The following is a 17,129-nucleotide window of genomic DNA, read 5'->3' as shown; positions in this document are numbered from 1 at the left end:
GGGATTCAAGGCAGACCACGATGCCCTCACTGAGCTCTGGGCTGCTCTGACACCAGTTAAGCAGCTTAAAGCCATCCAACCTGCACAGCCCTGAGCTGCCACGTTGCTCCAGATCACGCTCCATGCACACTCTCGGAGACAGACAGGCAGAACTAAGCAACATGCTCTGGTTTACTCACCTGGTTGTTTCTGTCGAGGCTTAGGCAGGTTAGTAACACAAGTATGTGGACACATCAGGACATTACAAGGGTGCAGAGCACCCTCTAAAAAGCGCTGCTTGGTTTCTGAAATATGAATTCCTCCGAGCGGAGCCTTTGGCAAAGTGTTGGCTGGCACCAAGGCGAGACAGTAGACGCCCACTTGGTGAATGCTATCAATTGCCTTGATAGAAGAAAAACAGACCAAAACATTCCGTGTTATCAACTGTGATGTAGCTAGAGGAAGAATTTGAATTCAAGTCATTTAATAACATTAAAATTTTTACTTGCACTACAATTTGCAAATAAAGGGTCCAATTCTGCACTCACTGAACTCATAGAAGTTGTGCCATGACTTCAATGGGAGCAGGAGCAGACCCAGGACTTTGCTTGTGCACTCTATCAAGGGGATGCCACCTGCACATCAGGGATTAGGAAAGTCTCTTAAAGTGGGCAAAAAGTGCAGAGATTTTAAAAAGCCAAAATTATACCACAGCAAATTTAGCACATATGGCACAATCACAAAAGCGCAGTAGAACATAATATCACAAAAATAGGGAGGGAAACATCTTGCTGCCTAAATTAAGTGTCTATTTTAGCTATGACACTTCTAAAAAGAGAAATAAAAATATCTCCTCCCATGGAGCCTTTCCATCACCAGGTATGCCCTCTAAAAAGATTACAAAGCTGAAATTAGACAGAAACCATTATTACACAACTGCCTTACTCTTAAGAGCCATCTTCCCTTAAGTCATTCTCTCTAGTCTGCAGTTACCCCTTCACCAGTTTTCTTCCGTAACTGCGCTCTTACTTTTTACTTCCTTAGAATCAATGGATTAATTCTGAAATCCTCAAATGCAACTTCTACCAGAATTCCCCTCTCAATCCTGGCCCCCCACAGAAACACAACAAAGGAATCAAGGGAAAAAGTTTTTAATGCTTACTGTTGGAGGTCTAGAATAAGGATGTCAGTGACATAAAAAGATTTCAGGGTCTGTTTTGATACTTGGCACTGAGTATACCCTTAAACATTTTCAGACTTGCCTTCCCAGCCAGTATGAGCTCAGCAGAGGTATGCAGAATTAAAACAAACACACACTATCATCCTTAGGACTTCAAGAATCTTAGTAATATGCAATTAAAAAACATTCTGAAAGAAAGTCTTTTTACAAAATTCCGTTAACTATCAAACCCTGAAATACATTCAGAGGTCAGCTTATTACAATGCTCTGTCGTTACACTGCTAGGTTTTTCTTATGGAAAAAAAGACGCTCTGAGATTCTCATTTAATACATCAGCCTTATTCACCTGGAAAGAGAGAAAGGACAGACTGACTACCTGTAGAACCCTGCTCATCCACTGAAAACTATCCTCCTCTGACGCATCAGGGCGCTGCTCTGCCACAAGCACTATTCGATCATCATGCAAAACGGTCACAGAAAACACTGCTATCCTAAAACGCAAAGGACAGAAGAATGATAGGATGCAACATGTGATGAACATAGCATGGTTTATTATAACGTGGAAATGACTGCAACCTTTAATGGTTTAACCGGTTCAACACACACAAGCATTATTCACGCCAGATCATCACAAAATCACAGACAACTTTAGAACAAATGTAGGTTCATTATTGTAATTTATTTCTCTTGGGGGCCAAGTGAATTTGCAGTCACCAGTGCAGCACACGTTTAGCACAGGCAGGTTCCATATGTGCAGGGGCTGCGCAAACCTTGCCTACGTAACTCCACCACGCACGACAAACTTGTTGCACCTACATATGATGTCCCTCCTGAAAGACAACTATGCCAAATTACCGACCAGCCTGTCTATCAATGCTTGCACTGAAAAATACTTACTCCCCTTTGTGAATTAAATTAATTTTAGGCTTGTGTCTTCTAGGATAAAATATTGTCTCAGCCAGGTATGTGCCATTTTTTTTATGATACGTGAATTGTACAAGTGATGCAAAAATGAGGTAAGCTCAACTTTCATAGCGTCACAGAATGGTTTGGGTTGGAAGGGACCTTTAAAGGCCATCTAGTCCAACCCCCCTGCAATGAGGAAGGGACATCTTCAAGTAGATCGGGTTGCCCAAAGCCCCATCCAACCTGACCTCGAATGTTTCCAGGGATGGGGCATCTACCACCTCGCTGGGCAACCTGTGCCAGTGCCTCATCACTCGCAGCATAAAAAATTTCTTCCTTAGATCTAGTCTAAATCTCCCCTCTTTTAGTTTAAAGACACTAGCCCTTGTCCTATCACTAAAGGCCCTACTATAAAGCCTGTCCCCATCTTTCTCATAAGCCCCCTTTAACTACTGAAAGGCTGCAATTAGATCTCCCCAGAGCCTTCTCTTCTCCAGGCTGTACAACTCCAACTCTCTCAGCCTGTCTCCATAGCAGAGGTGCCCCAGCCCTCGGATCCAGCAGAATCCCCTCCCTCAACCTGCTGGTCATGCTGCTGGTGATGCAGCCCAGGACACAGTTGGCTTTCTGGGCTGCAAGCGCACATTGCCAGCTCTCGTTGAGCTTCTCATCCACTAGTACCCCCAAGTCCTTCTCCTCAGGGCTGCTCTCAATCCCTTCATCCCCAACCTGCGTTGACAGGGGGGGTTGCCCTGACCCATGTGCAGGACCTTGTGCTTGGCCTTGCTGAACCTCATGAAGTTCACATGGGCCCACTTCTCAAGCTTGTCAAGGTCTCTTGGAATGGCATCCCTTCCCTCAGCCACGTCAACCACACCACTCAGCTTGGTGTCATCTGCAAATTTGCTGAGGGTGCACTCGATCCAATTGTCTATGTCACTGATGAAAATATTAAACAGTCCTGGTCCCAATATGGACCCCTGAGGGACACAAGTCATCACTGATCTCCATCCAGACACTGAGCCACAGACCACTGAAGAGCAGTAGGGTTGGTGACACAACACATACTATCTTTGAAGGTCTTTCAGCAGCCTCAACACTCCTAGTTTGTTCTTTAGAACGTGCTGCAAAGTTCTTCCCTAGGCCACTCTGCATGGAAGGCTCAGGTGGACAAAGGGGAGTTGTGTTTTACAACATACAAGGATACGAGCTTCATTTGACTGCCTTAAGAGAAGCTTTGAAAGAAGTTTGAAATGGACACTTAAAGATCTATGTTTATATTATGTGAAACTAATTTTAAATCTATTATGCATGAAGCAGGGTGTCAATATTTGTCAGGGACAGCCAAGTTCTTATCTGGCATATCACAGCCTAGTGCCATCTTTCCTACAAAATACACGTGTCAACATTCACATGCAGAGCTCCTGTGTATGCTTTGTGATACTTTGGAGCAACAAAGTCCAACCTGCAGTGGTGAAGTTTTTAAGATACTCACCTCCCCCGATATACAAACTTCATGGGTTCGACTGCCAACGCGGTGGCTACCACATCATCTGCATTGTGCCTGCGGCCACTAACTGTCATTAGGCCATCCAGTTTTCCTACCACAAACACCAAATAGTCCTGAAAAAAAGACAGGATTAGAAATACAGGGCAAAACCTCCAGATTCCTGGCGATACATGCCTGACTAAAGCCAACAATATTCTCAAGATCGTTGTGACATCACTGCCCTGACGCAGAATACTGCTGAATTCAGGGGCATCGCTCAGAGCTGGGAGTCAGGACAAAGCAGGGCCCCAGGCGGCTCGTTCACACTTACAGGCCCCACGAAGCCAAGCAATCCTGTTCTCGTAAAGGGCTGGTCTGAAACAGGCACGCCAGCTGCCGTCACTGGAACGGCCTGAAAGAACACAAAGTATTCAGACACAGTACTGGTAAGAAAAGTGAAGTTAAAATGCTTCTTGCCTCTGTTTCACTGCAGCTCTACACTCAGCTGAAAAATTACCCGATGACAACAGCTACTATCATGTCAAGTATGAACAAGCTTTTTGAATAATGAAGAACACATCAATTCTTATTTCTGTGGTAGCATTCTTATCTTTTTTCTCAGCTACTCGGTCTTCATAACAAGAGTTCACACTGCTTTTTAAATCAGGTTTTATAGTATGAACTCATCTAGCACTTAATCAGAAAGTCTTTCTGTTGCTACTATTAACACCCCTGATGAGATATGTACCCAGGCACATCACATCAATTGCAACAGACACAACACTATCACAACTTTGAGAAAGTTAAGTTTGCTGCACTTATGGGACCACCTACACCGCAGAACCAGAGTGCAAGCATTAAGCTTATCAGCAAGTTCCTCTCATCTGCTCAGGTGGTTTCCTTGCCTTCCCCTTAACCCCCAACTCCTCCATTACATCAGATTTCTCACTGGCTCTCTCCCTAGCTAAGGACAGTGCTGAAAGCGGAGCTGCTGGAAGCGTTGAGGCTTGGCATGCTGACTGAAAGAGGTTTTTTTGAAAGAGAGGACTATGGTCAGGATTTCTTTTGTCTCTCTGGTAGAACTCCACACTTCAGCTGAGTCTTGGAACTGCTGCCCAGTGTAACATGACTGTGTGTGCGACTCCCAAAGGACCTTCACTCCTTTCTTGCCAGAAAAGGGAAAACATGAAACTGGGGTACCACAGCGAGGAAAAATCTGGGCAGAAGAATCACTTTTGCTTTACTTTGACAAACTACAAGGCTTATGACTGTTACGTTATCATCCTCACGATCTCTTCTTCCATACACCTAGGAACATAATTTCATATACCCGACAGCAAACTGTTCTAAGCGTTACAGGAAACCAACACTGAAGTTCACTTTGAAAAGCACATACTGTTTGCACTACACAAAGGAATCTTTTCTAAATAATTTATTATGTCTTAACAGGTGCATTTTAATTGAATGAAGAAGCTCACAAATACCAGACTAACTTCTAACTCTACGTCCCAAGTTGTGCACTGATAAAACTTTAAATGTCTTCAGGTAACTTTACAGAAAACTGCTGTATTAATACAGAACTAAGATGAATTTAAATGCTAACATAGGCACAACACTGGATCGCAGAATACAGAGGCAGCTGACTGACTGCTGATGGTACTTTGTATTTTTGGTTGTAAGAGACAGAATATTGAGTTCTGATAGAGAATGAGGCAAAGTGTATTTGGCCAGGGCTTTTTCCGATAAAATAAAAAAGGAAGTTTAAGGAACAAATAAGTTTATTTGCAAGAAGAAATACTAGAACTGTAACAACGAAACTTTGCATTACAAAGAGAAATACAAACCTCAAACACATTCTTGGTGATTCCGAGGAGGCCGAAATACGCCATCCCAGTTGCACCTGAATTCACACATATTTCTCCCACCTCATCGGCTTTACACAGATAGGGAGTCCCATCCACCTTCACAACACACACGTTTGCTGGAGGGAGAGGAAGAACACAGACTCACGGCATCGGTATGCTTCAGCAGCTGACGCAGAAGTTGCTTTGCCGCTGACAGGCAGATAAAGATTTTAAGATCAATTATCTGTCAGCGACAGCAAAACCACGGCATGCAAGAGAGTTCTATCTATCTTTCTGACAGCCTGTGTCATGTGTTTTCCAAGATTAAAGATGCAAGATCGCAAACACAAACTTTTTGTTTCTTACAGTGCTTCACAGCCTACACATCAGCTGCAACTGAATCCACAACGGCAGCAATTGCTTTTCCACATGAAGGCAGATGGTTTGATCAAGTACAAGCATATACGAGAATAAAGACGAAAAATAAGAAAATACCAGTTACAGACGTATCATTCCTTTTACTTATTGCACACTTCAGCGTTCATAGTATTATCCCTTAAGTTATGTGAGAAGCAGTTCAGAAATGGAGAGAAAACTCAGCTATTTTATTATGTCAGTGTCAGGTCAATGATTTTTCTGTATTGCGTCCCATCTTCTTTTAAAGCAGGCCAGTCTGCCAGCTAGTATTGGGAGACCACATACAACTCATATCACAGAGCTGTCCCTTACTGAACTTCCTCCTACAACTACATATTATCTCTTTCCCATCTGCAGTCTGATGACCTTCTTCAGCTCATCAAAATGATGGCATTTCATAAAGGTCCTACCGCTATTCTCCTTACCAATTTTCTTCTGAAATCTCAGAAGTCTTCCTATACTGAAATGTTCTTATTTTTAATCAAGGACATACACACTTGTAAACCAAATATTACACTGAGCTTTGCTATGGCCACTGGTTATACTTTACTTCTGAAGCCACAGGTTTCTCTGGCTAAACAGAGCCCTTGGTTAAGCAGTCAGAATTTGTCCTTTCTTTTCTCTTTCGGACTAGGAAAAAGGATATGGAGGGAGAAGGCACGATGGAGCAAGGAAGACTTAAGACGCAAGATTAACAAAGAAATCAAAATGGCTATCTGGGTCAATACAAAATAAATGGAGTCTTTGAAAAATAACACAGACTATATGCCATAAATTAATTTTCTGCCCTTTCCCATTCCATTTGCTTCCAATTCAGATTACCAGAGTACTTTGTGGTCGTGCACACTATATCAAAGAAAACAACCGTTGAGACTCCAGGAGTATCGGAAATTTATTTAGTTGGTTTATTTCCATCAGGATCTTTTGAATGTTTTGGCCACGGAACATATGTCAGATGGGAAGCCGAGATAAGGCTGACCAGAGCCATTATGAAGGGCTGTGTTACTGTTCTCTAATTTAGCCAACCTTAGGTGATATACAGACAGCCCTTACTTTTACCACTGTTCAACTAGCATGAAGAGAAATCATAAATGGAAAGTGGCACATTTCCTTTAACACTAATATATGATAAAGCCAGCTCTGCTGCAAGCGTGGACCACGAACTCTGCTGGTAGAACAGGTCCATAGGTATATTTTCAAATCTCAGAAAAGTTCTTAGGTCTGAACAGGAGAGACAAGAATTCACCCTACCAACCTCTACATTATCTTGGTTTCCTAAAAATGATCTATCAGAACAACTAGCATTTATTAATAAAGTGTTTGGAACCACACAATGATAACCTCTGGTGACCAAATAAGGAGACGCCACTCAAATTCTGGTACAGGTCCAAGTCCAAATTAGCACAACAGTTTCAGTTGCTGAAAATTGTATGTATGAACTAGAAGGTTGGAATTAAGTTATACAGTATGAACTAGCAGTTAGTTGTCCAAAAAACGCATTTTGCAATTTAGGAGGAGAAATTGAAAAAAAAAAAGGCCATTTAAAACTTCATGGTAAATTGAAACAGAATTATTTTTTATTACCACAGCAAATAACTTGAGTTAATCTCAGAACTCTGTACGTAATGCTTAAGCAATGATGCAGAGAGAAGTGTTAATAACTAAAGAGCGTGCAACAATTTGTAGGCGTAGACAAATGCTACAGTCCTCAACTCACTCACAAACATGGAAAACCCAACAGATTAGCCTACAGTCCCCAAAAGATGATGCTCTGTCCGTGAAGCCCAAGGACAATCCTATCACCCTGATCAAGTAAAAAAACATACTTACCAGTAACCAATGTATGATACAGGCAGTCTACACGTACATTCTAACAGCAGGCATAGTTCTGCCCTGCCATGGGATACTGCAAGGTTTCCCTTTTGCAGTATCTGTAGAGCCTGTACTCTTGCTTCTCCTTCTTTTCCTGCTTCATGTGTGACATACAAGAGAGTGCATCTACCACCATTTCAGTCTCTCTCAACAGCATTGCATCTGAAAAAGAATTAGAGAGAAGGGAAAAGCAGATGGGATGGGAATGTACATGTGGACTACACATCACGAAGAATACTGATTACTGGTAAGAAAGCTTGCTTTCTTCAAATGAGTCCACATGTACATTCTTATAGATGGTGACTCTCAGCGGTTAGCCCTGCCATGAGATTTTTGGCAGAGGATGAGAATCCTACTGTGCAAACAAATGACTGCACTGATGCCCTACCAGAGACTGATTTCCGCTTCGGGTGTTTCAAGACCAGCATGGCATGAATGCAAGAAGAATGTCAGAGGCCTGCACAGCAGAAGGCAACTACCAAAGGTGCCCGATGAGTGTTAGAAAGTGCTCTCTTGGTCCACTTTCACGATTTCATAGCAGATCCATATGCAACTGATATCCATTTGGATTGCTACTGTGTGCCAATAGTGGAACTCCAGGATCTTCTTGTGGCAAGCAAGTCTTCCTAAAAGGCCAGGGTCTGTGAGAATAAAAGCAAGAGGGCCCTCCTTGCACTACAGACTTTAGTTACAACTTCTGTTCTAGAAGCATGAAGCCTTAGGAAAAAATACTAAAAGGATAGGATAAAATGCCTCTACCACCATTGTGGAAGGTATTTGCAGGGTTTCCACAGAAACCTAATCTTTGCAGAAAACATCATATGGGGATGCCCAATGCAAGGACCTGAATCTTTCCCTGCTCTTCTGCTAAGGGCAATAGGCATAAAGCAAGCCAGCTTCCCAGATAAGGATGAACAAGAATCTAGACTCTAAAGGTGCTGACACAAGCATCCAAAGCACAACATTTAAATTGGAAGAAAAGATCTCATCACAAGTGTACACATTGCCACAGATCTCTAAGAGAAGAAGTTCTGCCGTGGCAGGCTGTTGTGCCATCATGTGACAGACCAAAGCAGAACACACAGAACTGATTACCATGATAAATTCTAAGGACCGAGTGGGAATGAGGTACTGCTATCTCACATTCACAACCTAAGGAAAAAGACTGAAAGCTTTACAAAGGTGTTCTGTAACAACTCCTTTCACAAATTGGGCACTGAGATAAAGGAACCAGATTCCTCTTCAGTGAAGATGCATTGTGGTAACTACCAGAACCTGGGCAAATGTTTGGTAAGACGTGGACAGAGGCAACAGTAACATCCATGACATCCACAGACTGGAGACGAAGAAATCATCTGGCCATTTGTGAGAATTGAACAATTCTCCTTGAATTTCCGGAAAAGGTACTGAATACAGCCACAAACCAGAACCTGAAACTCTATATATGCATAAGTTCATCTTGCAGAAGCCTAAGGCCTGGCACCAACCCAAAATTTTCTGCTCGAGTATATGAAAGTAGCTGCTGCAGCATTCTTTCTATGAACCAGGCTTCATATGATTGGGAGCTATAGCGATATAGATCTTCTGGATTAGAAAGGGTTACTCCCTGTCAAAGAAAGAATCCCTGCAAAAGAATGGAAATGTTTAGTGAGGAAGTAGCAGGGAGGCAAACTTAATTGAATACCCTGAGCATCCATATCCAGGTCCAAGCATAACGTATATTGTAACGTATACATATAGTATAACGTATAATCCAAGATGACAGATGACACGGCAATCGCATCCCAGTTGATGTGAAAGTTGGAGGCACAAAACAGGGAGAAGAAGAGAAGTTTGGTACTCTCCCTACCATGTTTACCAGTCCAATTTGGAAAAAATGAACTGAAGATTGTTAGGAGCCAAATACTGCTGCTTAGCAACGTCAGTCCCAGACAGAAACCATGCAAAAAGGAATTGGTTGGATGGTCACATTCGAAAAGTTGCGGTCAACAGCTCAATGTCCAAGTGGAGACCGGTGATGAGTGGCGTTCCTCAGGGGTCAGTACTGGGACTGGCACTGTTTAACATCTTTGTTGGCGACAGAGACAGTGGGATCGAGTGCACCCTCAGCAAGTTTGCTGACAACACCAAGCTGTGTGATGGGTCGACACGCTGGAGGGAAGGGATGCCATCCAGAGGGACCTTGACAGGCTTTGGAGGCGGGCCCGTGTAAACTGCATGAAGTTCAACAAGGCCAAGTGCAAAGTCCTGCATGTGGGTCGGCACAATCCCAAGCACAACTATAGGCTGGGCAGGGAATGGATTGAAAGCAGCCCTGAGGAGAAGGACTTGGGGATGTTGGGGGGCAAGAAGCTCAACATGAGTGGGCAATGTGCGCTTGCAGCCCAGAAAGCCAACCATGTCCTGGGCTACATCACCAGCAGCATGATCAGCAGGTCGAGGGAGGGGATTCTGCACCTCTGCTCCACTCTGGTGAGACCCCCCTGCAGTGCTGCCTCCAGCTCTGGGGTTCCCAGCACAAGAAGGACATGGAGCTGTTGGAGCGAGTTCAGAGGAGGCCACGGAGATGATGGGAGGGCTGGAGCACCTCTGCTATGGAGACAGGCTGAGAGAGTTGGGGTGGTTCAGCCTGGAGAAGAGAAGGCTGCGGGGAGACCTTAGAGCCCCTTCCAGTCCCTGCAGGGGCTCCAGGAAAGCTGGAGAGGGGCTGGTGACAAGGGCAGGGAGTGACAGGCCAAGGGGAATGGCCTGAAGCTGCAGGAGGGGAGATGGAGGTGGGATCTGAGGCAGAAATGCTTGCCTGTGAGGGTGGTGAGGCCCTGGCCCAGGTTGCCCAGAGAAGCTGTGGCTGCCCCTGGCTCCCTGGCAGTGTTCAAGGCCGGGTTGGAAGGGGCTTTGGGCAACCTGGGCTAGTGGAGGGTGTCCCTGCCCATGGCAGGGAGTTGGAACTGGATGGGCTGTGAGGTCCCTTCCAACCCAAACCATTGTATGAAAATAGCCCAAGGTGGTCAACAGGTGAGGCAAAACATCATCCCTCCAGGAGCTGCAGAGAAAATTCCAGAGGAAGGCATAGCAGGTTCTCTCTTAAGAATTCCCATGCTATCTTTGATGGAAAGATTTCTTTGTGGATGCTTGCACTTCCCTGGTGGCTCTTGTGATTGGCATTCATGGTAGATCATGAAAGTGAACAGCCAAGGCAACTGAAGAGAACATGGCATCAAGAGTGGCCTGTGGGTTAAACAGCAGTGACATAAGACATGATCCCGGTGCTGAGGGGTCTGTTGAGTAAGATCTCCATAGCAGGTGGGCTCAGTATCTCAGAACAAATAGCAAGATCTGAATAAAGGAGGCCAAAGTGGACACTTTATCCATGACCTTTTAACCAGCTGGTTCCTGGATAAAGTACACCAGGGATCTTCAAGAGTAATGAGATCCATTTGGCTTGACTGAACAAGCCTCCACATGGCTACTAGTTCTTGGCTAGAAGACTACTTTCACAGCATGTTTGACCAAATTAAATTCAGGAATGTGAGCTCCTATGTCATAAGATGTTTGACAGACTAAGGCACGTAGTCATTTCCAAGACCTTGAATCTATCCAATGGGGATCAGAAGATGGAACAAAGCCTTCAAGGATGGCATGTGACTCAAATTAGGTCTTTGGTGAAAGCACGGACATCTAAGGAAAGGAAGAGAATACAAAACCAAAACCAGATAAAGAGCAAGACTCATCAGTCAGCAGAGTAATTCAAGAGGGCAACTAACAGGAAAGGAAATGGTGGTATGTTCTCTCCTGTATGCCAAACACCAACTGAGAATAGACAGAGCACATCCTCCATGAACACTACATCGGAAAAAGCATAGATCTTACAAGGTAAGGCACAAGCATATCCCATGGTAGAATGTACATGCAGACTCATTTGAAAATAAGTCATTAATTTCTTTTCATTTGGCACACATCTATAAATAACTGCTAGCCTTTTTATTTTCTTCCTACTCTGGAAGCTTTTAACAATTTTTTTAATTATAATTTTTCAGAGACAGTCACAGGGAACAAAGTCATCAGATTATCCTCTAGAAAGTAGTCTGTTGTGTATGCTCTGACTTAAGGAATGTAGAGAGAAATTTCTGCTAAAATATACTTTCAGACCTGGAATTTTTATCATTTGGTCAAATTGAAGCTAATCTGCCCCAGATACTGATAGCCCAATGCTAATCAGAGTTAATTCATTAAGTTGCCCAACTTCTGCTTAACCTACAAGTAGTTTTACCACTTACTACTATATTTTAAAATAGTCAATAGTCATCAGTCAATAGCAATAATCATCAATTACAAGTCATACTACTTCGAGGCACTAAATGGATACACACTTAGCTGTTCTCCCCTCACACAGACAAGTCACTCAACATTTCTTACTAATGTAGAAAGTCATGGTAGTGTTGCCAATTGTCTGTCAATGGCATCCTAAACCAGAAGGGTCCATTAGATTTGCGAGACAATGCTCCAAGGCATTTGACAAAGGAGAAGGAGTTTCATCAAAGATCCTTCTCAGCATCCAACTAAGCATTTCACAAGGACAGGGACATGTTTTTCATTAACATAGAAGAGGAAGGTGAAATTACTTACCCACAAGCATACAGCTAATTCTTCCAACATCATAAGGCAGATTTGAACCTGCCACTGAGCAAATGCACTACGGAAGATTAACCAACTGGACTTACAGCTGTAATGTCTGAATACGATGAGTAGCTTAAGGTGCAATACAACCATAGACTGTTTTGTGCCTTAGTGTAGCCAAGCACACTCTGCCCAGAGAACAAGCCTACAGCAAATCCAAGAGGATCTCCATGTGATAAAATGATCCAAAGAAAGATTTTAATCCTGCATCAAACACCGCTTTTTTGAACTCTCAGAAACTGCACCAACATTCAGTTCAACCTCAGTTGGTTCACCAAAGGATTCGTGACTACCTGAAGGGCATGCAAACTTGTTGCCTCCATGTTCCTCTGACTAACCCATAACCTAAGCAGAAGCAGCTAAATTTCAGTGGGGTTTCAATGGGACATCAGTGGTCTGAACAGCCAAACCGGACAGCAGTAGTAGTCTATGCCATCTGTATTCTAGTTGAAGTGGAAAAAGAACCATTCTGTTGAGATACAGAAGCCAGTCGCAGCTGACCATCTTCTGTGTCTTTGCAGACAAGTTTAACAACCTGAACATTCAGGTGAAGCAATTCAGGAGCCATTAAGTCAGATTAAGTCACCATACTCTTTTTTTCCTGCACTCACATTTTCATATTGAGGTCATACAACAACACACAGTCATCATCCTTGATGGCTGTATTCACATTGGCCTGCCTTGACAACCTTACTTCCTCGAGCATTAAGTTGAAGCAGAAATAATTTTGCTGTAAATTACCTTGACTTAGATCTGTGATGCTACATATGCTCATACGGATCATAAGCAGAAAAGAGAGATGGTGATACAATGGCAACTGCCAGAGCACTGAGTACACAAGGATCTTTCACAGACCCACCCAGGTACCAGCTGCCCAAGCGTGTCTGGCACACTGAACTCTATCAGGATCTGCATAACGCACACAGTTCCATGAACAGATCTAGGAATGTATTAAAAGCCTCCTGCTGGCCACAAAGCCCTTGCTCTCATGAGAACATTTTTAATATCTTGCCTTGCCTATCTATCTAGAAGGTCAGAATAGAGATCTTCAATTTTCTGCAGTTAAAATAAGGAGGTTGGACATGAATCCCCACAGGAAGGGCTCCTTTCCCTTTATTTTGGTATGAAGTGCAGAGCTTCTGCTCAGTCTTTTATTGGTAGCAGGAGGAAGCTCTGAATGTGAATGTCAGTTCAGTGAGAATAACTGTATCACCAACCTTCTCAGCTGCAAAGTGCTTCTGGGAGTAATGAGGAAAATGAAACAAGATCAGTGCAAACTGCTACAAGATGGCTGAAATTTTTATCAGCAGACTGGAAAGGTGTCTGCCTCTTCTTAGTCATAATGAGAGTCTTGATTTACTGGGAAGAGGTGGTTGCTGAAATAGCACAAGATGGCTCTTCCCTTCATCTTTCCATTGAGTAAATGCTCTACAGAGAGGAGGGCTTTGGAACCACAGCTCAGCAAGGAATGAGGTTTGTAACAGGACTAAGAACAGCAAAGCCATGAGTGCCAAGGGCATGACCAGAACTAATCAGGTTTTTTGGTCACTACATAGTAAACCTGAAGGGATAAGGAGAATTAAAAAAAAATCTGTAACTCATCCTCTCCAAGCACACCCAGACCAGGTCAGGACAGGGCCTGAAGCCAGTGGTACCCTCAGACAGATAGCGCCAGGGAACATTACACCACCAACCTAGATGTTGCAATCTTCACTTCTGGAGTAAAGGGCACTAAGCAGTCTGTCTTTCATGACACAAATCCCAGTCATTGTCCACAGTCTTAGGTCTGGTTTGGCACCCTAATTTTATTAATCTTCTTCAGAGTGGTCTCGTCTCCAAATAATGCATGATTCAGCAGCCTAGCCTCAAAAGAGAACAATAGGGAACAAAGTCTCCTTGCTACAATCCACGGGGCTGGGGAACAACACCCATACCTACCTACTTTAGGAAGCACAGTGTTGCCAACAGATGTCATTAAGAAACTGAGGTAAATCCAGGACTCACCAGTTTGCTGGGATATCCAGAGTCTGGGACTCTCAGAATGGTTGAGGTTCAACAGGACCTCTGGAGGTCATCTCATCCAACCACTCAGCTCAAGCAGGGCCACCTAGAGCCAGTTCCCAGGACCATGTCCAGGCAGGTTTTCAGTATCTCCAAGGATGGAGATATTCCCATTCCAGTGCTCAGTCACCCTCACAGTGGAAAAAGTTTTTTCTTCTGTTCAGAGGGAAGCTCATGTGTTTCAGTTTGTGTCCATTGGCTCTTGTTCTGTCATGGGACACCACTGAAAAGAGCCTGACTCAGCCTTCTCTATAACCTCCCTTCTGATATTTGTAAACATTGATGAGATCCCCCCGAGTCTTCTCTTTTCCAGGCTGAACAGTCCCAGCTCTCTCATCTCATACGCTGAGATGCTCCGGTCCCTCAGTTATCCTGGTGGCCCTTCACTGGACTCACTTCTGTAGCTCCGTCTCTCTCCTGTACTGGGGAGCCCAGACACGGACACAGCACTGCAGGCTGTGGCCTCACCAGTGCTGAGCAGAGGGGAAGAATCGCCTCCGTTGACCTGCTGGCAACACTCCTCCCAGAGCACCATTAGCCGCCTTTGCCGTAAGGGCACGTTGCTGGCTCACGTTCAACTTGGTGGCCACCATGAACCTCAGGGCCCTTTCTGCAAAGCTGCTCTCCAGACTGCTGGCTCCCAGCATGTCCTGGTGCACGGGGTTATTCCTCCCCAGGGGGCGGGACTTTGCATTTCTCCTTGCTGAACTTCACGAGGTTCCTGTCAAGGTCCTTCTGGATGGCAGCACAACCCGCTGGTGGATCAGCCGTTTCTCCCAGCTTTGTGTCATCTGAAAACTTGCTGACGATACACTCTGCCCCATCATCTAGATCATCAATGAAGATGCTGAGCAGAACTGGAGCCAGTATTGAGCCCTGGGCTACACAGCTAGTTACTGGCCTCCAACTAGACTTTGCGCCACCAGACAGCACCCTCTGGGCCTGGTGGTTCAGCCAATTTTCCATCCACCTCCCTGCTGCTCATCCAGCCCATACTTCATCAGCTTCTCTGTGAAGATTGTACAGGAGACAGTGTCCAAAACTTGACAAAAGTCAAGGCAGACAATTATCCACTGCTCTCCCCTCATCTACCAAGCCAGTCACTTCATCACAGAAGGTGATCAGGTTGGTCAAGCATGACTTCTTGGTGAATTGATGCTGACTATTCCTGATGACTTTCTTGTCCTCCAGATGCCTGAGAAAAGTGTTTTAAGAATTAGTTGTTCCATCACCTTCTCATGGTTTGAGGTGAGGCTGACTAGTCTGTAGTTTCCTGAATTCTCCTTCTGACCCTTCTTGAAGACAGGAGTGACATTTGCTTTCCTCAAGTCCTCAGGGACTTCTCCCAATCACCATGGTCACTGAAAGATTGTTGAGAGTGGCCTCACAATGACATCAAACAGCTCCCTCAACACTCATGGGTGAATCCCATCAGGGCCCATGTACTTGTGCATGTGCAGTTTGTTTAAGTATTCCTCAACTTCACCTCTTCTACCAAGGCTATGTTTCCTTACTCCAGACTTTCCCCCAGGTCTCCAGAGCCTGGGATTTCTGAAAGCCAGTCTGGATGGTAAAGACTGAGGTGAAGGAGGCATTCAGTATCTCAGCCTTTTCCATGTCCTGTGTTGCTAGGTCTTCTCCCTCGTTCAGCAGCAGGCCCTCATTTTTCCTGGTCTTTCTTTTGTCACTTATGTATTTATAGAAGCCCTTCTTGTTGCCTTTAACATCTCTCCCCTGATTCAATTTCAGATGGCCTTTGGCTTTCCTTACCCCATCTCTGCATGCTCAGACAGTGTCTCAGTATTCCTTTCAGGTTACTTGCTCCTGTTCCACCTTCTATAGACTTCCTTATCAGGTATGATTTCTGCCAGGAGCTCCTAGTTCATTCATACAAGACTCCTGGCATTTTTGCCCAACTTGCAGCTCTTTGGGATGGACTGCTCTTGATCTTGGAGGACGTCATCCTTGAATATTAATCAGCTTTCTTGGGCCCCTCTCCCTTCAGGGCCTTATCTCATGGGAGTCTACTAAGCTGATCCCTGAAGAGGCTGAAGTCTGCTCTCCTTAAATGCAGTGCTGTGATCTTGCTTTTGCCCTGCTCCATCCTCTCGGGATCCTGAACTCCACTATCTCATGGTCACTGTAGCCTTCGACATTGAGATCCCCGACGACCGCCTCCTCATTTGTGAGTATGAGGTCCAGCAAAGACCCTCTCCTCACTGGTTCCTCTATCCACTTGGGTCAGGAATTCGTCACTAATGCTCTCCAGGAACCTCCTGGATTCTTATGCCCTGGTGCCCTGCCATCACACATCTAGGTGACTGAAGTCCCCCATGAAGACCATGGCCTACAAACACGAGGCTGCTTCTAGCTGTCTGCAGAAGGCCTCATGCACTTGTTCTTCCTGGTCCGGCAGTCTATAGCAGATACCCACTACAACATCACCCATACTGCTCTTCTCTTTAATCTTACCTAGAAGCTCTCAGTTGGCTCCTCATCCATCTTCAGGTGAGCTCTACGCATTTCAACTGTTCCCTCACATAAAGAGCAGCTGCCCCTCCTGTCCTTCCTAAAGAGACTGTATCCCACCATGTTTCTGTGATCCCAGGTCCATCAATTCATCCAGACGAGGGCAACCAAACTTGTGGCAGGGCTGGAAGGCATGTTCTCTGAGGAACAGCTGAGGACACTGGGTTTGTCTGGT

At 44.6% G+C, this 17,129-nt stretch overlaps 1 protein-coding gene across 4 annotated transcripts in view; it reads right to left on the bottom strand.

The window, feature by feature from the left end:
* The window catches only part of DIP2A (disco interacting protein 2 homolog A), a 142,743-nt gene that overhangs the window by 21,415 nt on the left and 104,199 nt on the right, over positions 1-17,129 (bottom strand). For 3 of the 4 annotated variants that reach the window (XM_054830887.1, XM_054830888.1, XM_054830889.1), the window contains 5 exons: positions 5,399-5,535; positions 3,886-3,966; positions 3,561-3,688; positions 1,536-1,650; positions 180-381 (listed from right to left, as the gene is read on the bottom strand). In XM_054830887.1, the coding sequence (XP_054686862.1) occupies positions 180-381; positions 1,536-1,650; positions 3,561-3,688; positions 3,886-3,966; positions 5,399-5,535 (663 nt within the window). Of the gene's footprint in view, positions 1-179; positions 382-527; positions 615-1,535; positions 1,651-3,560; positions 3,689-3,885; positions 3,967-5,398; positions 5,536-17,129 lie in introns of those variants that run through there. The other variant, XR_008577780.1, reaches the window with a different exon arrangement.

This window comes from Grus americana, chromosome 6, assembly GCF_028858705.1.
Source record: "Grus americana isolate bGruAme1 chromosome 6, bGruAme1.mat, whole genome shotgun sequence".
In the NCBI taxonomy this organism is placed as follows: Eukaryota; Metazoa; Chordata; class Aves; order Gruiformes; family Gruidae; genus Grus; species Grus americana.
The sequence above is the reverse complement of the archived record's forward strand: the minus strand, read 5'-3'. Positions and strand labels throughout refer to the sequence as shown.